Source organism: Xenopus laevis, chromosome 8L, assembly GCF_017654675.1.
Source record: "Xenopus laevis strain J_2021 chromosome 8L, Xenopus_laevis_v10.1, whole genome shotgun sequence".
Classification (NCBI taxonomy): Eukaryota; Metazoa; Chordata; class Amphibia; order Anura; family Pipidae; genus Xenopus; species Xenopus laevis.
The window spans coordinates 112,717,351-112,744,447 of record NC_054385.1 but is presented as its reverse complement, the minus strand read 5'-3'; the positions used below and the strand labels follow the sequence as shown (position 1 = coordinate 112,744,447).

The following is a 27,097-nucleotide window of genomic DNA, read 5'->3' as shown; positions in this document are numbered from 1 at the left end:
TGCCACTGTAGTTAGAACCCCAAAAACTTACCTTCTGTGATCCTCTGGCTTGGCTCTTCTCCAAGTCCAGGATGCAGAGCAGGTACAGAGCTCAGAGTGAGGTTGAGGGTACTTGAACTCTCTCAAAGAAGATTTGGAGAAGGAATGCTGTGCTGGAGGACCTCATAAGGTAAGTTTCAGGAGGTAAAAATGATTGGTAAATGGTTAATCATGGGTATCATCAGGTATTTATATAGTTCCAGCAATATAATATAAATTAATGGACAAGTGCTACAGAACACAGGAGGTTCTTGGAAAGAACTGGTGATTATTGTTGAAACTACACCTACCAAAATCCTACTTTCTTATACCTAGTTATACCCGTGGTCAACCACATACCAAATCGATTTTATAACGGAAGTGTGTTTTTTAATAGCATGTTTTGAAAAAATTAATCTTAATTTTATTATTGAAAATTAAAGTAAATCTAAACATCATGTTGGGTTAAACGTGGCACTGCTTAATGGATAAATATAATATGCTCGCATTATGAAGGGCTGACCTAAAACAAACATTGCAGTCTTTATATAAAGGGCACAGGTAAGTGTGTTTTTGTACAGTGTAAAGAATAAATTGATTGTAACTGGTATATCATTCATGGCTGGCAACAGCATTTAAGAGTTTTTGTTTTATTATCTGGATAACCAACATGCAAATGATCTTTTTTGTTCTCCTTCCACTGCATTACCATTGCTTTAAGATTTGACAATGTATTCATAGGTGCAAACTTTGCTCAAGGCCTAGTAACCCCTAGGAAGCAATTAGATTTCAATTAAAGAAGCTCAGGGTCGAAATCCAGGCAAGAGTGAGAGCAGGCAGAGATCAACGTAGTCAGAATGAAAGCAGGAGAGTCAGAAACCAGAAATAAAGTCAGAAAAAAGTAATTTAGGTGCACCCAAGAACTCACAGATTAAGACTTATATTCAGGCATTGAACCCAGGTCTTTGGCATCCTTTGATTTTCACGCCAGACCACAACATGATGATGTCATGTCGCGGTGCATCACTACCTGGCATGCCAACGTGATGCAGTCTTGGGTGCCGTTAACTTGGATAGGATGTGGAGTGCTCTTCTATCAAGCTACCAGGAAATTAATAGAGACTGATGGAAGTTTGTGTATGCTAAATATGTATGTAATACATGGAAAGGCTGATTTTATCAGAATTCAGGGATTCTAGAATTCGTTTACAAATCATAATTTTTTATTCTCACTGATTTACTCAAATCTAAAAACCTCAATAATGTTAATTCACAGAAAAACACCTTTGCGATGCATACCCCATTTATTTCTACAAATTTGTTTAAAAAATAAAACTAGAAAAAAATAAAATAGCGAGAATGTTAAAAATACATCTCCCATTGATTTTTGTAGAAGCTCAGCAGGTTTTGGTACCAAATGTTTTCAAATTTTGTAGATTTGTTTTGTCTCAAATTCAAGTTACGAAAAAAATTCGAAACTGAGAAATACAAGGTCGTGGGGGGGCTGCAGTTTTCTTAAATCGAGGAAGAAACATGATGTCAAATCTTAAAAATAGACCCTTTGATGGAAAAAATATATGTCCCTTTTTAACAGGCCAACAGGGAAAATTATGAAAAAGCTGTAGACACTTCTTTAAGTTAAAGTGTGAATCTTTTTACTGACAATATAACCAAATATTTGCCTGCAAGATTTCAGATGTTTAATATCAAAATCCAATGTAGATGTTACAAAGCAGGGGAGGGATGTCAAATGATTTCCTTTCTTTCCATAGCTGCTGGTTAGTAGAGCATTGTTAGACTACCACTTCCTTTCCTCATGTGTCCTTCATGCAAAACAAAACTTATGCACCAGTGATTCTTAGCCACATAGGTATCTTATTGAACAGTAAACTAAGTGAGGTGCTTCCTTAAGTACATCAATAAATTAGGCAACTGTTAGTGGTATTTCAAAGATAAAGCACTTTCACATGCCCCATTAACCACCAGAGTCGGTAAAAACCTCTGTGAAATGGATCTCCTCCTCTCAGGGATGAAAGATAGCCAGAGTAACTTTCCAGCTGTGGTCCCTATGCTTAGACGAGTTTCTCCTGGAAAGCAGAAACTCCATACTACCCTGCCCAGCACACTAAGTAGTGGCTGAGGCATGTGCTCCCTCCCCTTGTATATCATTAGAGGTCTATGGAGCCCTTGCTTATTGATTTTGTGGGATTTTATTTGTATTTTTGTTAATCAAAATATTCTCTATGATAAATTCTCAAAAAGAGAAGACAGCCGAGCAGTGTAATATTATTAGAACATCCAAGATCCAATACAGGGCCCTCCAGAACATTGGCTGCTGCTCATTCCCTTGTAATCTTTCACCCTTTAAAATTATCTACAAAAGCCCTTTGTCCCATGGAAAATGCGTTCAGGGTTGAATCAGTTGCTTCTGTTTTCCAATGCAAAAGATTAGCCCAAGTTTACTGAACAATGAATACCTAAATCTAAAAATTATTAACTAAACCTGGGCCATGGATTTATGGTCTGTACCAGGTTAGAAATACAAACGTGTGGATCAGGACTAAGAGATCATATGGAATTCCATTTATTCCACATTCCCTAAATTAAATTCAGCCTCTTTGACCCACCCTATCTTATACCTTAGGATATACCTGCTTGTCTCTTGCAGATCCCCTCTTAAATGACTTTGACCTTACCCGCAGATTGATATTCTTTTTGTTGGTCATTTGACCTATGAGGTGAATGTTGGATATATATATACCAAAGAACACTACAGCTTCATTGTAATGCGCTTGAAAAAGGAACTAAAATGTTCTGAAAGCTTGCTATTTGCTATATTAGTTAGCCAATAAAGGTATCGCCTTTATTTATTTATTTTTTTTTCAAAATGGTTGCCCTGAACAATGAATGAATTATGTTCCTGTGGGCTAGAGTGAATTCCACAATGACATGGAACCAGAAGCCAACCCTGCAATCATTACATTCCATCACAAATCATGCGAAAATCTTTACCTAGTACATTAAAAACATATTGAATACCTAAGACGTAATATGCTGCATGATTCATTGACAAGTCAATGGCATCATAAAAACAAAATGCGTATAACTAAACACGCTATCATGAAAAGCACATTGCTATGTACAAATAAAAATAATCAGCAGATACAGGATAGCATAATTTTCGGTTGTCCCATTTTCTGAATTTTTATTATTACTCAAAATTCAGCAATGATTCATAACCATAAGGGAAACACAAATGGCTCATTACATTGATTGCCAAGTTGAAAAATATAATTAATGGTAATAATTTCTTTACTAGAATTTTTTATTAAACTATTCCAAGAATATCACTTTGAAGCTGTGTGCACAATAAAATGCTGTGGTTGGCTGGAGGGGAGTGCCCATTGTTTTGTCTTACCTAATAGAATTATGCAGTTAGGAGGTCATCAAATACAGAATCCTTAGGCATCAGTATTGTCTTTAAAAAGTTTGTAGATTTGCAGTATTTTTTTCGTTTTCCATACTTTGGTAGTTTGTATGCAAGACGCAAGGTATTTGCCATGCTTGCAGGGGTGAGAACCATTGCTTCCTTCAACTCTTCTTTGGAACATATTCAGTTGACTGAATCCTGGTAGACTAGATGGACCATTGCTACATAAAACTTGTAACAGCAAATATTTAAATATCTTTAAAATAAAACTAAAATGACCCTGCTTCAATAATCCAAACTGAATTGGTTCTTCTCAAGTTAGGTCAAACATATTGTAGCACTGGAATACCAAACTTTTTTAATTATCTAGTTTCACGGTGCTATAGGGGTACAGGTATTATACTGTAAGTGCTGTAATCTCTGTGAAACTTTTGTTTTATGAAGTCTTCTTGACTGCCCCAGATCATAAAAGTATATATGAGACATTAGATGCATCACAACATGATTTGAGCTGTGCACTCCCTGCCCTATCTCCATTTTTGTATGCCATGCTTTTAAAAAATTTGGATTTTAACCAAGATTTCCATTATGAGAGACATACCCTGTGACCAATCCAGTGATCTTTAAGTGAGCTCCTGATTGCATTCCTTTAGAACATGATTTGATCCCAGTTTAAGAAAAAATTTGTCCATGGGTACATTGATGATATTTTTGCTTTTGTCATTGGCCACAACTTCATCCAAACATTGGGTCAGATTCAATTCAGTAAGAAAATTTTTATCACATGAAAACTTATGGACAAGATTCAATTTGAGATGCAGTTCAGTTCAGAAGAACTTCTCTCACTGTTCATCACGTGTATGGGAATAACTGGAACTGAATTAGGAGAAAGGGGGTTTTTCTCCTTTAATTGAATGTCATCCATGAGTTTTCACGTTATAAACCATGAGATAACTTTTTCTTACTAAATTGAATCTGGCCCATTGTATTTAATGGTAAAAAAATGGTCTGTAATGCTTGTTCCAAAATAAATTTTTAACAAAATGTCTCGATAATGGTAGTGTGCTATGATTGCAAACTATTTTTACTTCCAAGATGTTCTTTTTTTTTTTTTGTCCCCAATGAATTCTTAATTTACTTTGTATGTCCATTGTTCCATTGCTACCAGGGTAATTTCTTCATCATCAACATTTATTATGGAAAAAATAAATTCCAATGAAGAATATATAAATATGCTTATTCCAGTTTATATGAATCTGACAGCCTCCATCACTGGGACGATTTTTTAGTTAATCTTCAACCCGTGTCTGCAATTTGAAACAACAATCTTAAGTGTCTCTGCTTATTTTCAATCTTTTGTTTTTGTCCATGCAATAGCTCCACTATAAATTGGAAGGGCTTAAAGATGAACTCAGGAGGAATAGAGGCTGCGAAACAAGAGTAACTATTACTGATCAAAGGAGCTGCTTCCATCCGCAAAAGATGCTTTGCGCTATGAGTTTGAGCTCCTTATTATACTTCGTGAAAATTCTTGACTCTCATTTTACTTCCTTAGCGCTGTCTTTCCACTAACATTTTTCTCTTATTAGCTTTTCTCTTGTGTCCTTTGGATATCTGTTTTCGCCACACTAGTTCTTTACTAGTCTATTGTTTTATTTGTAGGACGTTTGTGTTTTTCCTAGTTTCATTCCACCATTCAGAATTTGTTGAACCGCGTCTTCTCACAGTTCTGTTTTACACTTGTGTCTGTCTGCCCATAAGTGTTGATCATCTTTAGGAGGTGTCCTTTTAAACATTACACACAATCTGCTCCTCAAATTCACATCCATTTCTTGTCGACAGCCAAGTTTTTGGTTCAGTATTTGTTTCTTGAATTCAAATTCACTGAATTTTAAAGCAGATTTGGCCGCACACAAACAAAGACTATCCTTACACAAAGGCTACCATTTTATTATTATAGTCAAAGCAAAGTTTGAAAGTGATTGTTATGTAATTATTATAACAATGTAATAAAGACCCAAAGACAACTGTGCTTCCTCAAAATTCATAGAGCCCAAGAAAGTTCTTAAACTCATAACTAAAAACTCACAAAAAGCTGGTACTGACTTAATTTATTCACTTTTATTTTAAATTGAGCTAAGTTTTCTTCATTATAAAACCCCTTTTAGAGGGAAGAGAGTGAAATATTACTTAATCATTTAGTTTTTCTTTATATAATTTTTATTTCTCAATAAAATAATGACTGACTGTTGGGTAACAGTCAATATTTTTCCAGTATTTTTATGACCTCTCAATAATTTGAAACAAAATGCCTTTTTGAATCCATTCACTTAATTTGTTGGTTATTTTTTCACATTATTATTCTGTGTATGCTTGTTTCTAAATCGTGGAAATTCTTTAGCTTACAATTTTACCAGGCTTGTACTGTCTTAAATATTAAAATTCAGAGTAAATCCACCAGTCTGAAGACTAGGACGATCAAAGACATTTCTCCTTTTGAATTGATAGATGCATCAAACACATATAAGGCTATTATTCAGTTGACTAATCATTTCAATTTTTTCCCCAAGCAAATCTGAACCAAATCTAGAAAAACTATTTTTTATTTTGATGAACCGTTATCAACTTTGATTTGTTAAATCATCATTTCTTTTCTAGGAAGGACAGTCATAAACCATCATTTGTTGCAACATGAATGTCATAAATTGTTCCATTACAGCAAGTAGGCTGTGTTGCTTGGTACAATTCAACATGTTGTGTGGATGTACATTTCTGCAGTTTATGGTCAGGCTCCTGTATATAGCGCAGAGGCTGGGAAACAGCAAACTTATTTGCCCACTGTGCTAAATCATACTGTGGGTTGTATGTACATACTTTTACTATCACACTCTTTCGTTATTAAACTAGAAATCCTTTTGGAATTGGAAATGCCAAGAAGTCAAAGCTGTTTCCGTTTTTAATTATATAAGGACCTTAAGGTTAATGTCCAAAAAAAAAACCCTCTTATGTTATTTTTTTATTTAAAAACTTTTCTACTTACATTATTGGAGAGCGCCATTACAATTTTTCGGAGAATAGTTACAGTATGGTTGCTTTATCCATATACTTCTCCAGATGAAGCCTGTAAATGTCAGGTTTTCATGCAGGGCGGTTTACCTGAAAGGAACCATCTTACTGGAAATGCAGGAATGGATTAAATGAAAGAAAACAAAACCTCTTAGGAGCCTGCCCATGGATTGCAAGCCCCTAGTGTTGTTGCACATTGCTTAGCAATGAGCTACAAAGCACTATGGCATTCTGTGGTAGAACTTCATGTGTGTTCTTGACTTATCACCTTAGCTGATTGAGTCCTTTCTTGCTTTCCAGGTCCAATCCAGATGTAGCAGCAAGGAGAACATTCTTAGAGCTAGTAAGTACAAATAAATAATATGTATCACTGTCGACTGGAAATATGATTAATTGATGTTTGTTGATTGAACTCAACATCAAGCTTGGCCAATGCTTATTTTTTTTCCATTGTGGCAAACGTCATGCCCTGCTGATGTTTACTAACAATCAGTAGCAGACTTACACTGTGAGCCGTATTCATGGAAAAATGACTACACCTATTAACTATTTATCTGTTTGATGTTAAGGTCACAGTGCTGTTGATATCACCAAGGTAGCAAGAAGACACCGTATGTCTCCATTTCCACTAACATCTATGGACAAAGCATTCATCACAGTTTTGGAAATGACACCTGTTCTTGGAACTGAAATAATAAATTATCGAGGTATAGTATCCATCATAGCTCTATTTTTGGTAGTAGGATTTCACCTTTTTCTCATGAGCTCAGGGGTCGCCAAGATTTTTTACCCATGAACTATGTGAGGAAATGTGAGGAACAACACAAGCATTAAAAAGGTTCTGTGGTGCCAAATAAGGGCTATGATTGGCTATTTGGTAGCCCTGTTTGGATTTGCAGCCTACAGAAGGCTTTCCTTGGTGTATACCTGATTTTTATTCAACCAAAACTTGCCTCCAAGTTAGGAATTGAAAGATTAGCACCTCCTTTGAGGTCACTGGGAGAAACACGTTGCTCACAAGCCACTGTTTGGGGTCCACTGAACTAGATGGACTAAATTAAACCACCATCTATTTAGTGAATACTTTTTAGCCAGTATAGATTAGATTGCTACATCTCCATGTGAATTTTAAACCCTGGATTTTGTAACTTGCTAGTACAGGTATGGCATCCATTATCCAGTAAGTTCTGAATTATGAAAAGGCCATCTCCCATAGACTCCCTTTTATCCAAATATTAAAAATTTTAAAAAATGATTTCCTTTTTCTCTGTATTGATAAAACTGTACCTTGTACTTGGTCCAAGCTTAGATAAATGTAATCCTTATTGGAAGCAAAACCAGCCTTTTGGGTTTATTTAATGTTTACACGATTTTCTAGTAGACTTAAGGTGTGAATATCCAAATTACGGAAGGATCTGTTATCCGGAAAACTCCAGGTTCCCAGCATTCTGGATAACAGGTCCCATACCTGTACCATGAAACTTTTTGCTGTTCATTCTGATAACCAGTAAAAGCCACTTGTCCGTTGCTATGTGCTATCTGCATTTTGTCAACAATTGCTGGTATTGATCAAGACTCTTCGTTCCTCTAGATGGAATGGGCCGTGTGCTTGCCCAAGAGGTATACGCAAAAGACAACTTACCTCCATTCCCTGCATCAGTGAAGGATGGATATGCAGTAAGAGGTAAGAGCCCTGTGCATATTTCTGAGTGGTAATCTGTTATCAAATGAACTTTAAAATGGTTTTTTATATTAAATATTGGCCTTAAATGGGTGCCCCACCTTTCAGTTGACTTCTAATATGTTATAGAATGGTTAATCCTAAGCAACTTTCCAATTGGTCTTCATTATTTCTTTTTTATTGATTTAGACTTAATTGCCTTTTTTTTCAGACTCTTTCTGACATTCAAATGGGGGTCACTGACCCCCATCTAGAAACAGATTTTATGTAAGGGTACAAATGTATTGTTATTGCTATTTTTTATTACTCATCTTTCTATTCAGGCCCTCTCATATTCATAATAAATATCGAAGAGGGATCTCCAAATAGTAAGTGATTACTCACCACATAAAGGAAAAGCCCCAGTTGCACCTCCCTGAGCCCTCAACATGGGGAGCTGACAAAACCGAAAAATTCTTTTGAGCAGGCACTCAAATAAAGCCAATCTTCCACCAGGCAGAATCAAGTGAAACATTTTTTTGTGTCCACAGCCTTGTGTGTTTCATGTTACAAACACTTAGTCATAGGCTCATATTTATATATCAGTCTCTTACTCAAATCAGTGCATGGTTGCTATGGGCAATTTGGACCATAGTAAACAAATTGCTGAAATTGCAAACTGAAATAACTCAAACACCACAAATAATAAAAAATGAAAACAAAATTGTCTCAGAATATCATACTAAAAGTTAATTTAACATTTTGTATGAAGTACTACAATGTATGTGTGCTGTTTAATGTGTGATATTGAACACCTTTGTATTTAAAACCTCAAGTTTAATCAAAAAAAACATTTAAGGATAAATATCTGCCTTTATCCACATATATTCTATGTATGCTCTTTGATTCTCAATCTATATTTTTTACGTACCATTTTCCCAGCTGCAGACGGCCCAGGAGATCGTTTCATTATTGGTGAATCTCAAGCTGGTGAGCAGGTGGGTGTTTAATTTCAGGCCTATTCATTTGTTTCTTTACTTTAGCACACAGAAATTAGCTCTACTATGCACTTAAAATCTCATATTAGACAAAAAAAAGTAATATTTCTATTGGTATTTTAGTTTGTGAGTGCGAGACGCACCACAGACACTGTAATAACAAGTACATGAAAAACAGCACAATAAGGGCAGAGACACATGCTCAGATTCGGGGAGATTAGTCGCCCAGCGACAAATCTCCTCTTCTTCAGGGCGACTAATCTCCCCGAACTGCCTCCCGCCGACAAGAATGTAAATCGACGGCCGGATGGCACTCGGAGCAATCCATTTTCCGAAAGTTTCAAGTTTTCTCAAGAGGCAACTTCAGACGACTTCGGAAAACAAAGTGAGGCAGTTCGGGGAGATTATTCACCCCCGAAGAAGAGGAGATTGTTTAAGGACTGATGATGGTCAAGCTGCATTTAAGCCCTACCTTAATTCATCCTATAATATATACGCCCTGTATCTGGCATAGGGCAGCACCTACTCACTACATAACAAGAGCAAGAACTGAAGGTTCAGAGAGAGAAGCTTAGGAACTGAAGCTACAGATCTGCATGGTTACAACATATTTACTCATAAATATTTCTGTGTTACTCCCGTTGTGTCTGACAGTGAAAACCAGTATCTTTCATTAAACAAAATTTAAAGGCAAAGGAAAGATAAATACCCACACATATCTGTTGAGAAATATGTATTCTTTGCCACAACAGGAAATCAATGGTTCTGGGCAATTCTGATTCTGGCAACATATAAGGGGTTATTTATCAAAGGTCGAATGTTAGAGTTTTTTATACCTCGAATGAACTCCCAACTCGGATGGTCTCTTATTTAAGAAAAACCTCTAATGGAAAAACTCAATTCTGCGAGTTTGAGTTGTGAAACCCAAAAACTCGAATCAATCGAGATTTCTGCAAGAAAAAATGTGAATCTCACAAATTACTCCAGTTTTTTTGGCAAAACCCTCCGGAAAAAAAAAACTCGAACATCATGCATGCTATTAACAAATGGCTCAAGGTACCTCTGCCATTGATTCCTACATGACCTCGACAGGTTTTAGATGGTGTATTTAGGATTCAAGCTGTTTCCAGGGTTGGGGTGTAATAAATATCAAAAAATTCGAGTTTTTTTCTAAAGCTCTAAAATTTTAGTTTTTTTAACCAAAAAAATAAATAAATTTTGACCATAAAAATTAACTTGAAAACTCAAATTTTTCATGGAAGACACAACTCAAACCTTAATAAATAACCCCCATAATGTTTATATTAAGGCTATCTCCTTTCAAGAGTACTGTAATGAGATAACAGAGGTGTTGCCTTTTCAGGAAGATTTTCATTTTAGTCAGGATTTGAAGGTATTATCAAGGATGAAAGCACTCACCGTAGGACACTGTTTATTATTTAATTTCAGCCAACTCAGACAGTGATGCCTGGGCAGGTGATGAGAGTAACAACTGGTGCTCCAATCCCATGTGGTGCCGATGCGGTGGTTCAAGTGGAAGACACAGAACTAATAAGGGAATCAGATGACGTGAGTTCCTTCCCTACTGTTTATTATAGAAATACATTTTGACTGCACATGAGGAGAATATCCATTAGCCTTGGTACAATAAATGTTTTGCCCCTATAGAACCATATCCAAAAGAAACCTTCAAACACAATTAAAGGATACGTAAAGTGAAATAAGTGAATGTAAAATGGATGAGGGTGCTATTCTAAGAACTTTTTCAATGGACATTCATTATTTATTTTTCTTTCATTCCAAGATAATAAGGGATACATGTACTGTTAACATGAATTAATTTTGTTACAACAGCGCCATCTGCGGCAGAGGGAAAACTTATAGTATAGTAGATTTTTTTGAGAGAGAGTTGTAGTTCAACACCTTCACCCACTTGTACAATGCACAAAGCCGTGTTTCTCAAATATAATCATACACCTCGTGCTCACAAACGTTTCAAATGGTAATCAGCATATAGAAATGACATAAAGATCCAAACGAAGTTCCCAACTGGGATCCTTGCTGCAGATTGATGTGGAACACAATATAGTGTAAAACCTTTTTATTAATAAAAATCTCTCATTTACAATTTGGTAGTTAAAATTGAACATCTTATGTCATCCCCTTCCGTAAAACATCGCCTGTGGGTCTTTAAAGGAAACCGCAGTGTTAAGCGTAGACTCGGTAGACTTTTCCTCCACGTGGGTTGATCGGCGCTTGGGGATGACGTTTCGTCGCTTTCCGACTTCCTCAAAGGCTCAGACTGTTTTGCGCAAGCACCACATCTATTTACATGTCCTGGTTACCTGGGTAACGCGTCTCTTTCATTACGTCCATTCTATTGTGTCCCAGTTTCCATGGTTACCTTGCGCTTGCATTATATCTATATTTGTTCCACAATTTTCAAATTCTTATCTTCTTGACATACATCAGAGTTTTTGCCTAATAGTTAAGGATTTGATGGGCAAAATATGTTACCAATAGGAAGCATAGTTAATTGTGAAAATCGTTCCACATATTGGCTACTCAAGCAGAATTCATATTGGTTTGTATTCAAAAGTAAAAACCTTTTTAAGGAAAATGCCATTTTTTTAAAAAAAATACTTTTTAAATATAATAGATCATTCTGCAAAATTAATGAATTTTTATCTAGTGATCTAAAATTAATTTAATTTATTTCAAGATAACTCAAATTATTTGATTAATTTATTTAATTTCTTATTGTAAAAATACATTTTTTGTTGTTATAATTCCGTTCCTTATGTACATATTTACCCATCAATTTAGAGTTTTGATCAATTTTTTCTCACATTGTTATATATTGGTTACAACAGATCATCTTAAGTTAGACACTTTCAGCAATTATAGATTCACACTTATTAAAAGGACCTTAGGTTAAAATCTATATTCATCCCATTTGGTACTAGAGTTCCCATCTTATATATCCTCCTACTCTCACATCTCAAAGTGTCTTCTATGATATTTCCCCTCTCCATTTCTTATTCACTATCTCTATACCCCAAAAAGTCAAACCCTTGGGGTTACTGCCATGTACCATTTTGTTCTTAAGGTGTTCTCTCATCCTATCACGCAGTTTTCTATTTGTTTTTCCCATATATACACGGATTTGTGCATTGTACAAGTGGGTGAAGGTGTTGAACTACAACTCTCTCAAAAAAATCTACTATACTATAAGTTTTCGCTCTGCTACATTTCTAATTTTTCCCTAGCTTTTAGCGCTAACCTCTACAGCATATTGACTTTTGGTGAACTTTACACTCGAGGAGAATAAGTATTCGGTTCGGATCAAAGGGAAAGCTCCAGAGACTTTGGACAGTGCTGCTATTTGGCAATTTTTTGGTCTAGGAAACATTTGAGAAAGGTTTCAATCTTTTTCCTAAGCAGAAGAACATGAGAACAGCCTCTTTCTTTCTCCTGTCAATTTCCTTGACTACTTGTTGGTCAGACTGGTCAGAAAATGACCAGCAGGTGGCGCTGTTGTAATACAAATCATTCATAATAACAGTACATGTATCCCTTAATATCTTGGAATGAAAGAAAAATAAATAATGGATGTACATTGAAAAAGTTCTTCGAATAGCACCCTCATCAATTTACCGTCACTTATTTCAATGGTTTACGTATCCTTTAAATGGTATGTTGCAGCTGTATCATTGGAACAGTAGAGAACTGGGACAAAGTTATATGAATAGCCCCATAGACCTTATTATAATAATGTAAATCTTGAAGAAGATCATTGGAGGAACCTACTTGGTCCAACTTAATCAATCTGTTGCCAGAGGACTGTTCTCTGCTTAGATATCTGTATTACAGATTTAAGGCAACCAACCGAGTTTAATTGCATGGTGTTTTGTATTATTTTGTAGGGAACAGAGGAGTTGGAAGTACGTATCTTAGTGCAGGCTCGTCCAGGCCAAGATATCAGGTAAGGGTTTTCACAATGGGAAAATGATTCAAAAATGTAAAAAAATAAAAGTAACTTTAAAGGGAAATAAAGGTCAAGGCTTCATTTTATGGGTTTTTTTCTGAATACAGGAGAACATTGACATATACATCAACAAATAATTTTTATATTTGTGCCTGATGTGTACTTTTTAGCAAAGTGGGCTCAGTGTGTTTTTTTTCTTGTACTTTTAGACCAATTGGCCATGACATTAAAAGAGGAGAGTGCGTCCTGGCGAAGGGCACCCATATGGGTCCTTCAGAAATCGGCCTGCTAGCAACTGTTGGTGTCACAGAAGTGGAAGTCCACAAATTTCCAGTGGTTGCTGTAATGTCAACGGGAAATGAGGTTTGTCTTTTGCTCCAGTAGGTTTATGATATATGTATTTTTAGATGTATGCAGGAGTATATTATTGAATGTATATTTTTAAAGCAAATAGTAGGTTCAAGTAAAGTCAAACAGTTCCCAAAAGCACTAAATAAAGCAACAAGTATGCTATTCTAAGGAAGTCTACATGAAGTCCCAAGTATTTGATAAATCTGTCAGCTCATAATTTGTCTGACTTAATGGGATTCTATAATGATTTTTATGGTGTAGTTTTTATTTCTAAATTACACTGTTTACACTTTAAATAATTCACTCTACCATTTAAAATTTCATTCCTGAACCAATAAGTGTATTTTTTTATTTGAAATTTTGGAGTGTAGGCAAGTATCTAAGGTCATTTTGCTTGGTCATGTGCTTTCAGAAAGAGCCAGCACTTTAGGATGGAACTGCTTTCTGACAGGCTGTTGTTTCTTCTGCTAAATGTAACAAAGGTGTTGCAGTGGGACCTGGATTTTTACTTTTGAATGCTAATCTACCAGGGAACTGTTATCTTTAATCAGGGAGCTACTATCTGGTTACCTTCCCATTGTTCTGTTGGGGGGAAAGGGAGGAGAGATATCACTCCAACTTGCAGTACAGCAGTAAAGAGTGACTGAATTTTATCAGAGCACAAGTCACATGACTTGGGGCAGCAGGGCAACTGACGAAATATCTAGCCCCATGTCAGATTTTAAAATTAAATATAGAAAAAACAGTTTGCCCTTTTGGAAAATTGATTTCAGTGCAGATGTCTGCTGGGCAGCACTATTAAATTGATGCGCTTTGAAAAAAAACATGTTTTCCCATCACTGTAACCCATATACAGTGCAACAGCACCTGACATCTCCATTGTTCTTTGTAGCTCTTGAATCCTGAAGATGACCTCTTGCCAGGGAAAATCCGTGACAGCAACCGGTCTACACTATTAGCAACAATTCAGGAACACGGCTACCCAACCATCAACCTGGGGATTGTGGGAGACAAGTAAGAAACTATATACCAGCGTAAAAGGCTGGCACCAGTCATATTCTTCTTCAGCAGCACAAGACCAAGTTCCTGCTGCTTCTCTAAGCCATTCCATTCTTAAACACTAGTGATGGGCGAATTTATTCGCCAGGCGCGAATTCGCAGCGAATTTACGCGATTCACCGCCAGTGAATAAATTCGCGAAACGCCCGCAAAAATTCAAAAAAACGCCTGCTGTTTCGCAAATTTTTCGCTGTTTCGAATTTTTCGGTGAAGCGAAACGGCGCAAATTCGCCCATCACTATTAAACACCACACTATTTGCTGTTTGAGTTCAGTTAGCTGCATACACGGTAATATACTTCTAGTTTATTGCTGTGTTGTTTCTTATCTTTACAGCCCAGATGACCTGTTAAATGCCTTAAATGAAGGTATAAGCCGTGCCGATGTTATCATCACATCAGGAGGTGTATCCATGGGGGAGAAGGTAAGCATTACTACATCTTCTCGTTGTACGGGGATGGAGCTATTTTCTAGCGTCCAATTATTCAGGAGCTTCTGAGTTCAGTTCCCCACAGTGTAAGGTTCAAAGGCCAACTAAAGGCCTAAATCGGGTCTGGTGGTTGAGAAAACCATTCCACACGTGTAGAATAAAATCAAAAATCCAGCTTTATTTAGGTGATTAAAAACAACAAACCGACATCCATTACAGATGTGCTCCTACCCTATGACATGTTTGGTCACCTGACGCGTTTCATGCCTCTTTCTGGCACTTCATCAGAGGTGAGATCACAGGAAATCCTGTACCTTATATACCTGTGTTCATTAAAATTGTCTCAATTTAAAAAAAAAAAGCAAAAAACATATATTTGCTTATTACAAGTCATATCAGTCACAACAGATGTTATCAAAATTTAGAGATATTAATCTGTTTTTCATTGAGCACTGCAACACTATAGACACGAATCTAGACAGGGCTAGATATCTTAATATTTCCCCAAGTAATTTAAAGGTACCTTCCTCCTCTTCCTTTTATCCGGTTTCTAATAGAGGACAGAATATAGAACTATTTCAGAAACTTGTGGAACAGGATCTTATTACACTGGCTCAGAAAACAAAAGACAAAAGTAAGAGGAAAGGTGATAATCTAAATAAAGCTGAACGTATGGCACTGAAACAATTGAAGGAAAATTTGGATATCATCATCAAAGATTCTGACAAAGGAGGTTCAGTAGTAATAATGAATAGACTGGATTATTTTAAGGAATGTTCTCGACAATTAGATGATAATGAAACTTATCAACCCCTACAGTATAACCCTACCAATGACTATAAATCCTGTTGAAACAAATTTTTCATTATGGTGTAATACCGAAAGTCTTTATTGAAGATCAATTTAATGATATAGTGGTTAATACCCCTAAGATACCCATTTTTCATATATTACCAAAGGTCCACAAAGGGCTTGAGGATATAAAAGGGAGACCGATTATTTCAGGTATAGATGGATTTTTATGAAAAATGATCTTACATAATTGATAATATGTTACAACCCATTGTAAAAGCTCTAGCGTCGTACTTGAGAGACACAGGACAATATTTACAAATAGTACAAAATGTTGAATGGAAAGAGAGTTATAGTTGGTTAACGCTAGATGTAACCTCATTATACACTAGCATTGAACATGCTGTAGGACTGCGAGTTATGGTTACGGTACTCTGAACTATATGATGACTTCACACAGGAGTTTATATTATTAAGTATTGAATATCTGTTAAAACACAATTTTTTCATGTTTGACGGGGTATTCTACCTCCAGAGATGTGGCACCGCTATGGGGGCAAAATTTGCCCCCACATATGCCAACCTAGTCATGGGTTGGTGGGAGTGGTGCCACGTCTATGGATGTGGAAACCCTTACAGACACAAAATTATAACCTACATAGATGATCCTTCATAGATGATCTAATATTCACCTGGGGCGGTACCCAATATGAGACTGTTACATTTTTGAAATATTGTAACCAAAATGATTGCAATTTATGCTTTACCCATACAGCCCATAACAAGAGGATAGATTTTTTAGACATCACGTTAGAAGGAACAAATGTTGTTGAAATTAGATATGATCTTTATGTAAAACCAATAGCTAGGAATGCACTGCTGAGAGCAGATAGCTGCCATACTCGCCCTGTTATGGGGGGCATCCCAGTGGGGCAATTCCTGCGGCTCAGATGCATATGCACCACGTGGGATGCCTTCCAGAACCAGGCGATGTTACTGTGGGACAAATTGGTTGAGAGAAATTATGATGTTACTGTAATAAAAAAGGCATATGAAAGGGCGGTAAGTACCTCCAAACAAGAATTATTATACCCTCTGGAGAGTAGAGATAATAAGAGGAATAAACTGAATAAAAATGCCAATAAAAAACAAGATAGACCCAGTATGTACTTTGTTGCCAAGTGTAGTGACCAGTCTGATGAAATGGGAGAAGTCATTGACAAGGGATTGGATATTTTGGGGATTGATCCTTTGTTGGACAGTGGAATGTTGGGAAATTTGAAGTGTGTGTTTAGACAGGGCAGGACCATCTCCGGTGGAGTGTTGCCCAGTCTATACCGACCTAAAAATAGACAATTAGAAGCAAAGAAAAATTGGTTAGCAAAGCAAGGATCATTTAAGTGTGGGAAGAATAGATGCAAAGTGTGCAAACATATATTAGTTCAAGGCTTCTTTAAGAGTACATCATCAGGAGAGACCTTTCCTATAAAAAGTTGTGACTCAAGAGGTGTTATCTACCTAGCAACCTGCAATTGTGGTGTACAGTATGCAGGTAGAACATACAGATCATTCAAAGAGAGGGCAAGAGAGCGCCTTACACCCATAGATTTGGATAAAATAGAAGAATTCAATTCCTCAAATAAGAGAACATTGGCCATAGGTAAACATATCATGCATAAACATGGGGGGCGATTTCAACTAGATTAAATTCCAAGGCATAGAAAGTGTGAAATTGGGACCACGTGGAGGCGACATTAAGAGAATAATTGATCAAAGAGAAACCAATTGGATATTCACTTTAAAGACACAGCATCCACTTGGTCTCAATAATGACTGGGAATTAACATGTTTTTTCCAGCCTTAATGTATGCATAATACCACACAAGTGGATAATATTGGACATCTTTTACAAGTGTGCACGGATTAATATCTCTAAATTATAATAACATCTGTTGTGACTGATATGACTTGTAATAAGCAAATATATGTTTTTTGCTTTTCTTTTTTTAAATTGAGATTATTTTAATGAACACATGTATAAAAGGGACAGGATTTCCTGTGACCTCACCTCTGATGAAGTGCCAGTAAGAGGCATGAAATGCGTCAGGTGACCAAACGTGTCATAGGGTAGGAGTACATCTGTAATGGATGTCTGTTTGTTGTTTTTAATCACCCACGTGGTTTTATTCTACACGTGTAGAATGGTTTTCTCAAAAACCAAACCTCTAATACATGATGTCCACTGGAATGGAGACCAGCAAGAATGTTTAGAATGGGCACAATGGAGGAGTGGCCTCTTGAGCGCGGACATGTGAGACTTTTTCTTTATCTAAATCGGGTCTGCCCAAATCCAATTAAGAGCAGATTTGATGTATTTTCTTGACTCCACCAGTGTCACTGTTGTTCTCCAAGTTTATGTAGCACACAGCCTTGGTTTGAAAGGTATTTCATGGGCATGGGGCAACAGTATAGTAGAGAATGAGTTGAACAGGTTTTGGCATGTAGAACTAATTGCTTAATTGTGGTCGGGCTGTAACTATAGAGGAAGCAGACCCTGTGATTATAGGGGGGAGGGGCTTAGGAGGTATAGGGGCCCCATGAGGTCCTAATTAATGAGACATTTTACGAAATACGAAAGTTATGGCTGACAAATAGTAGTGACAGTCTCCTATTGATATCGGCAATGCAAAAATCTTTTAATCTGTCTGATCGACTGAACGACCGATCGACATGGTACGAAAAATGTCGGGACAATCCACACACAATCTGAAAATCGTACAAATCTTCTTTCGTGCGATAGTATCTTTGCATCTATGTCCATCTTGAGATGTAATTAATCCTTAATGGAAACAAATCCAGCCTATTTGGTTTATTTAATATTTACATGATTTCCCAGTAGTGGTATGAAGATCCAAATTACGGAAAGGTCCATTATCCAGAAAACCCTAGGTCCAAATCATTCTGGATAACAGGTCCCATGCCTGTATTCAGATTTAGCAATTTCCACACTGTAAAGAAAATAATTATCTAAACTGATAACCTCGTACAGTATTTGATTTGCATTGGGAATTAATAACTCTCATTGTGCTCAGCCGTGTGATCATGTCGATGGCAGAACCATTGTATTTGTGTTTTTTTAATGTTTAATCAGATCTAGGAAAGATCCTTCAAATTTCAGAAAACCTTTAAACTCCTAATTTTCCAGATAATTGATCCCATAATTGTGTTACCAGTGCAGCTCTGTAATCTCTATTGACTTTTTTCCTTCTAATTCCAAGGGAATATTGTACTAATTTATTATGGTATCTTATCTTAGATATTTTTATATTATTGGCCCACTTTGTGGGAAGAACCTGTGACAGCACATTGCTGCTATCGCTGATAATCTGATATTCTCTCTGTACAGGATTACCTTAAGCAGGTCCTGGATATTGATCTCCATGCACAAATCCATTTTGGTCGAGTATTTATGAAGCCAGGGTAAGAGTTTCATTGTGGCTTACTATCAGGGTCAGTGATATTGTTACTGTTGGAGGCACTAATGTACTAATGTACTAATATACTTTCTGTTGGGAGTTCTTTATTGTCACAATGGAGAAGTCACCAATTTTATCACTATATTGAGTTTTTTTATATTGTCATAATCGGAGGATACTGTATTCTAACTATTTGGGGTCATAGTATAGTAATAATAACAAACTGGGGCTGTGTGTTGTGGGGTTCTTTTACTTACATTTATGTTCTACTATTGGGGGTCACTGATAGTCCCGCTATTGGGGGTCACTCATAGTCTTGCTATTGGGGTCACTGATAGTGTTGCTATTGGGGGTCACTGATAGTGTTGCTACTGGGGTCACTGATCGTCTTGCTATTGGGGGTCACTGATAGTCTTGCCTTTTGGGGTCACTGATAGTCTTGCTATTGGGGGTCAATGACAGTCTTTCTATTGGGGGTCATTGATTGTTTTGCTATTGGGGGTCACTGATAGTCTTGCCTTTTGGGGTCACTGATAGTCTTGCTATTGGGGGTCAATGACAGTCTTGCTATTGGGGGTCACTGATTGTTTTGCTATTGGGGGTCACTGATAGTCTTGCTATTGGGGGTCACTGATAGTCTTGCTATTGGGGGTCACTGATAGTCTTGCCTTTTGGGGTCACTGATAGTCTTGCTATTGGGGGTTACTGATAGTCTTGCCTTTTGGGGTCACTGATAGTGTTGCTATTGTGATGCTCACTTGATAGTCTTGCTATTGGGGTCACTGATTGTTTTGCTTTGGGGTCACTGATAGTGCCTATTGGGGGTCTGACATGATAGCTTGGCTATTGGGGGGTCACTGCTATTTTGGTCAGATTTTCTATTTGGGATTCACTGATAGTCTTGCCTGTTTGGGGTGATATCTTGCTATTGGGGGGTCACTGATTGTCTCTGATCTCTTTGTTTGCTATTGGGGATAGTCTTTGCTTTGGAATTTCTCTGCCTTTTGGGCACTTAGTGTTTCACTGATTCTGGGGCTGATTTCACTGATAGTCTTGCTATAGTCTTGCCTTTTGGGGTCACTGATAGTGTTGCTATTGGGGGTCACTGATAGTGTTGCTATTGGGGGTCACTGAAAGTCTTGCCTTTTGGGGTCACTGATATCCATGCTGTTAGGGGGGCACTGAAAGTTTTACTATTGGGGGGTCACATCATTGGACATCATTTCATATCCTTATTATTATTATTAGTTTATATCCTTACTATCAGCTCATTTGATATTAAACAGGAGACAGAAGCAAGTGCCCTCTTGCCTTTAGTGACTTTGCAATATTTGGCCTCTGTGCTGCAACACTATCAGGCATAATAATAAAGGCATAATAATACTACCTTATATAGCTCACTGCTTGCAACTTTTCCATTGCACTTCTGCTCATTCACAGATTTTTGTGCATATTTGGCCTGGCGTAGTAACCCCTATCGGCCAATCAGAGACTTTACCTGCATCAGACAGATCAAAGCTAACTAACAACTGTCACTTGTCTTGCAGCTTGCCGACCACCTTCGCAACCATGGACATTGATGGTGTAAGGAAAATTATATTTGCACTCCCAGGTATGTTGTCATCACCTGTGTCCACTGAAACAGATTAGAATATCAAAGCCTGAGAGAATTCCAGAGAAGTAAAGGGATGGTTCACCTTTCTGTTAACTTTTAGTATGTCATAGAATGGCCAATTCTAAGCAATTTTTCAATTGGTCTTCATTTTTTATAGTTTTCGTGTTATTTGACTTCTTCTTCTGAATCTTCCCAGCCTTCAAAAGGGGTCATTGACCCCACTTAAGAACAAATGCTATGAAGGCTACAAATTGATTGTTATTGCTACTTTTTATCACTCATCTTTCTATTTGGACTCTCCCCTATTCAAATTCCAGGCTCTTATTGAAACAAATGTATGGTCGCTAGGGTAATTTGGACCCTAGCAGCCATATTGCTGAAAATGCTAATTGGAGAGCTGCTGAATAACTCAAAATCTAGGAATAAAAAATTAAACCAATTGCAAATTGTCAGAATATCACTCTCTACATCATAGTAAAAGTTAACGCCAAGGTGAAAATCCCTTTAAAAAGAAAAATTCACCTTAAAATAACCTTTCAGTATGATTAACACTTTGTCATTACACAATAACTTATTACATAGTAAGTTGCTATTGGCCTTCTTATTTGACGAAATCGAATTATTTACATGTTTTAAATTATTTCACAGCAAGTGAGATGATGACGTAGTGAGCAATGCGCTTACATTGGGGGGTGGGACATTTGAGAGTTGGGGGTGGGACATTTGAGAGTTGGGGTTGGGACATTTGAGAGTAGGGGGCAGGGTTATAATGTTATGGTGCTAAATCTGGGACAGGAGGTTTTTACTGTACAGCCCCTTAAAAATCAGCCAGGTGGCAACTCTAGAAATATATAAAACATAGATAAAGTGAAATCATTTGCACACATATTCCTATTTAGAATTTGGTAGTGAACCTGAATTATTCTTTGACACTGACAGTGGATTTTAACATTTCTCTGGTTTCTCCTCTTTGCAGGAAACCCTGTGTCAGCAGTCGTTACCTGTAATCTCTTTGTTGTACCAGCACTAAGAAAGATGCAGGGAATCCTGGATCCAAGACCTACAATCATCAAAGCCAGGGTAATCCTTCTGCCGTCTAGCAGGGGCAGATAATATCAGTGGTAACATGTACTTTCTCTTTTATTAATGACCGTAATGGCGGCCACCTGTCGGGTGTATGCACTGCCTGCTAAAAACTTTCCACCATCCAATAATCTATTTTACATCACACTGGGATTCTGGGTAAACTGCTTCTTCACGGATTTCTGTATACAAGCCTAGTTGGTGTAGAGATGTTCATCGTTATTATCTTCAGCAGCTAAATGACACTGTTTACAATGCAAATAATTCACTCTACAATATAAAATTTAATTCCTGAAACAGCAAGTGTATTTTTTTCAAGTTGTAATATCGGTGTATAGGTGCATCTCAGGACATTTTGCCTGGTCATGTGCTTTCAGAAAGAGCCAGCACTTAGGATGGAACTGCTTTCTGGCAGGCTGTTGTTTCTCCTATTCAATGTAACTGAATGCGTCACAGAGGGATCTGGATTTTACTATTAAGTGCTGTTCATATATCTACCCGGGAGCTGTTAGCTTGTGTTAGGGGGCTGCTATCTGGTTACCTTCCCATTGTATTGTTGTTAGGCTGCTGGGGGGGGGGAGAGGAGGGTGATATCACTCCAACTTGCATTACAGCAATAAAGAGTGACTGAAGTTTATTAGAGCACAAGTCACATGACTGGGGGCACTCTGGAAACTGACAATATGTCTAGCCCCATGTCAGAGTTCAAAATTAAATATAAAAAAAATCTGTTTGCTCTTTTGAGAAATGCATTTCAGTGCAGAATTCTGCTGGATCAGCACTATTACTGTAATTGATGCATTTTGAATTTTTTTTTCCCCATGACAGTATCCCTTTAATGTTATCAAGCAGTTACCAGATTAGAGGGCTGTTGTTACCCCACTGAAGGATAGAGGAGCTGACTCCCTGCAGTAACATCATGCAGATATCAGTAGTAGTAGTAGTAGTAGTAGTAGTAGTAGTAGTAGTAGTAGTAGTGTTATTGATGTACAACTCCCAGCATCCCCTATCAGCCTTAAAATACAACAGCTGGATTGGCCGGCATATGGATTTGTGTCTGAGCAAAGGTGGATCAGCAGGAAGTGGTGGGATCTGTTACATTTCCCTTTATGGAATCATTTGTTCCCGTTTACTTTGTTTCCTTATCTTGTCTTCTGTGTCTCCCCCGCAGTTATCGTGTGATGTGAAGTTAGATCCACGCCCAGAATACCATCGCTGCATATTGACTTGGCATCACCAAGAGCCACTGCCTTGGGCACAGAGTACAGGTAAGTAGGAGCCATTTCTTTGGCTCACAGAGCCCTGATCCAACAAGGAATCACTGCATCTTGCTACACTCTAATAGATATCTGTGCATGCAGCTGTGTGTGTTAAAGGGTTTGTCTCCATTCACTGTGCCAAGTAACAGTGGAGTAAAAGGAGGAGTGACCCATAAGCTGTGCGTACATTCTGGGACCTCAAACTGGAGAAAAAAAAAAAAAAAAGCTTAACAGTTCGGTGTAAAAATAAAAACTGGGAAAAGAGGCTGTGCAAAATAAAAAATGTTTCTAATATAGTTAGTTAGCCAAAAATGTAATGTATAAAGGCTGAAGTGACTGGATGTGTAACATAATAGCCAGAACACTACTTTCTGCTTTTCCGCTCTTTAACTCGGAGTTAGTCAGCAACTTGAAGGGGGGCCACATGAGACATAACTTTTCAGTGAGTTTGCAATTGATCCTCAGCATTCAGCTCAGATTCAAAAGCAACAGTTATGACCCTTGTGGCCCCCCTTTAATTCAGTGGAAACCAAGAGATCTGCAAAGCTATTATTTTAGACATCCAGTCACTCCAGCCTTTATACATTACATTTTTGGCTAACTAACTATATTAGAAACATTTTTTTATTTTGCACAGTTTATCTATTTACTAGGGATGCACCGAATTGAGGATTCGGTTCGGGATTCAGCCTTTTTCAGCAGGATTCGGATTCGGCCGAATCCGTCTGCCCGACCAAACCAAATCCGCATCCTATTTTGCATATGCAAATTAGGAGAGGGGAGGGAAATCACGTGACTTTTTGTCACAAAACAAGGAAGTAAAAAATGTTTTCCCCTTCCACTCCTAATTTGCATATGCAAATTAGGATGCAGATTCGGTTCGGTATTCGGCTGAATCTCTCGCAAAGGATTCGGGGGTTCGGCGGAATCCAAACTAGTGGATTCGGTGCATCCCTACTATTTACCCAGTTTTTATTTTTATACTAAACAATTTCTTTAAATGTTACGTGTTGAGTCAAATAAAAGACTAGGATGCCCTTGGTATTCTCTGTTTCCATATCCTGCAGTCTTCCAGGTTCCCATCCTCTTATTGGCATTAATAATGTCTGTTTTACCACTTGTTTGTGTACAACCCGCAGCCCTAGAATTATCCAACATACACACTTCTCTGACGGAGAGTCATACAACGTGTATAATCTCTCAGTTGAACGTCGATAAAATATCAGGGGTTGTTTATGTTCAAGAATGCAGTGTGCAGGTCTGGACTGGGAGTCAAAATAGGCCCTGGCATTCCAAGTACTCAAAGGCCCAAATAGTCCTCCACCAGCCCACTAAATAGTGACTGTCTATGGGAATTTTCAGTAGCCCCCCTGGCATTTGCCAGAACCCACAGATTGCTAGTCCAGGCCTGGTAGTGTGTCATTTTTGCAATTTGCACACTGCATTCTGCTTTTGGTGTATGGCCCTGACGCCAGCCCCTGGAATAGAGTGCTGTGTGGTAGGCACTTTTTTTTGTGAGTGGCTCCTGGTTCTGCACTCTGCTCCTCGTGTTAGAGTTCAGTATATCTTTCCCTGGGTTGAGTGTGCTTTCTAGATGAGCACTAGGGGGCTCACTCCTGTTCCCCGGAGCACTTGCCCTTGCCCTTGGGAGGAACATATATGACCCATAAATTCCTTTGAAATTCCATGACTGGGGCAGTGCTGTTAGGGTTGCCACTTTTTTTAACATTCTTTATGGGCCAGGTGGGGCCTGATTCTGAGGGGCGGGTCCATGACATGGGGGCGGGACCATGCATTTGGTGGGCTAGAGGTGGAGCTGGGAGAGGCAATGTGAGGCAAGCAGGAAGGCAGATGGCGGAGAACTAGTTATTACTGATTTATATAAATTGTCCCGGCCTTGGCTGGTATTTTACTGGCTAGTGCTGTTTTTATGCTCACGGAACATTAACTAAGAGTAAGAGCTCTCTGATCTCTAGCCTTGTCCCATTGAAGCAATAAAAATGGAGCGGTGTTGTGACTTTTCCCCTTTTTCTTTCGCTCACACAGGAAATCAGATGAGCAGTCGTCTGATGAGTATGCGCAGTGCCAATGGACTTTTGATGCTACCTCCAAAGACAGAGCAGTATGTGGAACTTCACAAGGGAGAGGTGGTAGACGTCATGGTTATCGGAAGGCTATGATGACGCCCGCGGGCGAGGGGGAAGCTCTGATGCATGTCCACATATCATTGACTGTATCCTGTAATATGCAACGGCACAGCTAGTCTTTTATTTTTTTTGGGGGGGGGAATCTGGATAAAGATGATCAGTATAGTCGACATCTCGAACTAAATTTCGGAGGAAAAAAATATATATATGACTTCGGAGGAGGAGGAGAAAAAAAATCTGAAAAAGAAAAAAAAATATCTTTTTCCAAAAAAAAAAGAAAAAAATCAAATTAAAAAAAAACCCTCTTATAAAAAAAAAAACCCAACCTTTATTCTGATTATATCAAGGCAACCTTTTCCGTCATTGCAATTGCTTTGTGTGTTAAAATGCTAGGTCGGATAGCAGTAGCTTTTAGTAGACAGCAGTAGATGCCTGCAAAACTTGTGTTTCTCTCATCCTTAAAATACAAAATAACGAAGCTCTTAAACAAGGCTGTCTGCTTACTTTATACTAGCTTAGATTACACTGCTCCTTCCCTTATCAGTATGCTTCATAACTGCTTCACAAGAGAGCGCTCTGCTTGTTCTTAATCTTGTTAATTGTGTTGGTGTGCACAGTGCCAAATTCGAAAAACTCCGGATCGGAGGGGCGCCACCTTGCCAGCAAGGAAAGGCAAGGCTCGCGATCCTCGCTCAGCTCACTACTATTGGGCAGTAACTCTCAATACCTTTTCTTTAAATAAAAATAAACAAAAAAATTGCTTCCTTAAGTGCTGACAGCCTTTTTAACCAATACATTTAAAAAAAAAATGTACAGAAAAAAAAATATCAAAAACTGATCTTGTACAGATAACAGTGTACCAGCATTCAATAGGAAATTAAAAAAAAAAAAAAAAGCAAAGAAAATATTGAAGAACTCTGTACCATAACATTTTCTGTAATGATATTGAAACAAGATTAATTAAATCCTTGATCATTATTTTAAAAAATGGAAAATCTGTTCCTTTTTTTTTTTTTTTTTTCTTTCCACCCCCGCCTTTAATTTTCGTTCTGCGGCAGCTGTTCCGAGAGGTTACTTGCCAAGGCATTGTGGCGGATGTTGTAAATACGGCTGCTCTCGCTTATTGTTATATCTAGATTGGTGCAAGTGCAGAAGTCTCAGAAGATGCAGAAATTCCCTGATATGATTTAATATGTGGTGCCCGAAGAACAGAAAGGAGCTTGGATTTCGAGTGGGCATCAAGCCAGGCCTTCTGGTTCTAGCACTGATGTCTTTGCCAGCTGAAAGGCTGCTGTGCTCTCGGGCAAGTCACGAACTGCACAAAATCATTTTTGTGTGTCAGATCAAACCCAAGATCTGTTCATTGAGCAGCCCTGCCCCAGGCTTCAGAGTGTAATCAAACAAAAAAAGCTTTGAAAGATGACTAAAAATTTCTGGCGTGTATTTTTACCTGTGTGTGCCATCTAGTGTACAGAGATGGTGCAGGAATGCAGTATGCCAGTGATCCCCAACCAGTAGCTTATGAGCAACATGTTGCTCTCCAACTGCTTGGTTTTTGCTCCCAGTGGCCTCAAATTAAGCACTTGTGTTTGAATTACTGACTTGTAGGCAAGTTTTTAATTGCATATAAACCACATATTCTGCCAAACAGAGCCTTAAGTAGGTTGACAGTACATCTAGGATTTACCAAATGGCCAACCACAGCACTTATTTGGCACCCAAGAAC

General features: G+C 37.9%; 1 protein-coding gene across 20 annotated transcripts in view; it reads left to right on the top strand.

Moving 5' to 3' along the window:
* Positions 1-26,359, top strand: part of gphn.L (gephyrin L homeolog) — a 216,335-nt gene extending 189,976 nt beyond the window's left edge. For 11 of the 20 annotated variants that reach the window (XM_018229287.2, XM_018229286.2, XM_041572207.1 and 8 more), the window contains 15 exons: positions 4,826-4,888; positions 6,815-6,857; positions 7,084-7,221; positions 8,106-8,198; positions 9,117-9,172; positions 10,622-10,741; positions 13,099-13,157; positions 13,370-13,523; positions 14,404-14,525; positions 14,906-14,993; positions 19,198-19,271; positions 20,815-20,879; positions 21,859-21,962; positions 23,137-23,233; positions 25,271-26,359. In XM_018229287.2, the coding sequence (XP_018084776.1) occupies positions 4,826-4,888; positions 6,815-6,857; positions 7,084-7,221; positions 8,106-8,198; positions 9,117-9,172; positions 10,622-10,741; positions 13,099-13,157; positions 13,370-13,523; positions 14,404-14,525; positions 14,906-14,993; positions 19,198-19,271; positions 20,815-20,879; positions 21,859-21,962; positions 23,137-23,233; positions 25,271-25,404 (1,410 nt within the window). In that variant the 3' untranslated portion in view covers positions 25,405-26,359. 20 annotated transcript variants of the gene reach the window in all.
* Positions 26,360-27,097: the final 738 nt, after the last annotated feature.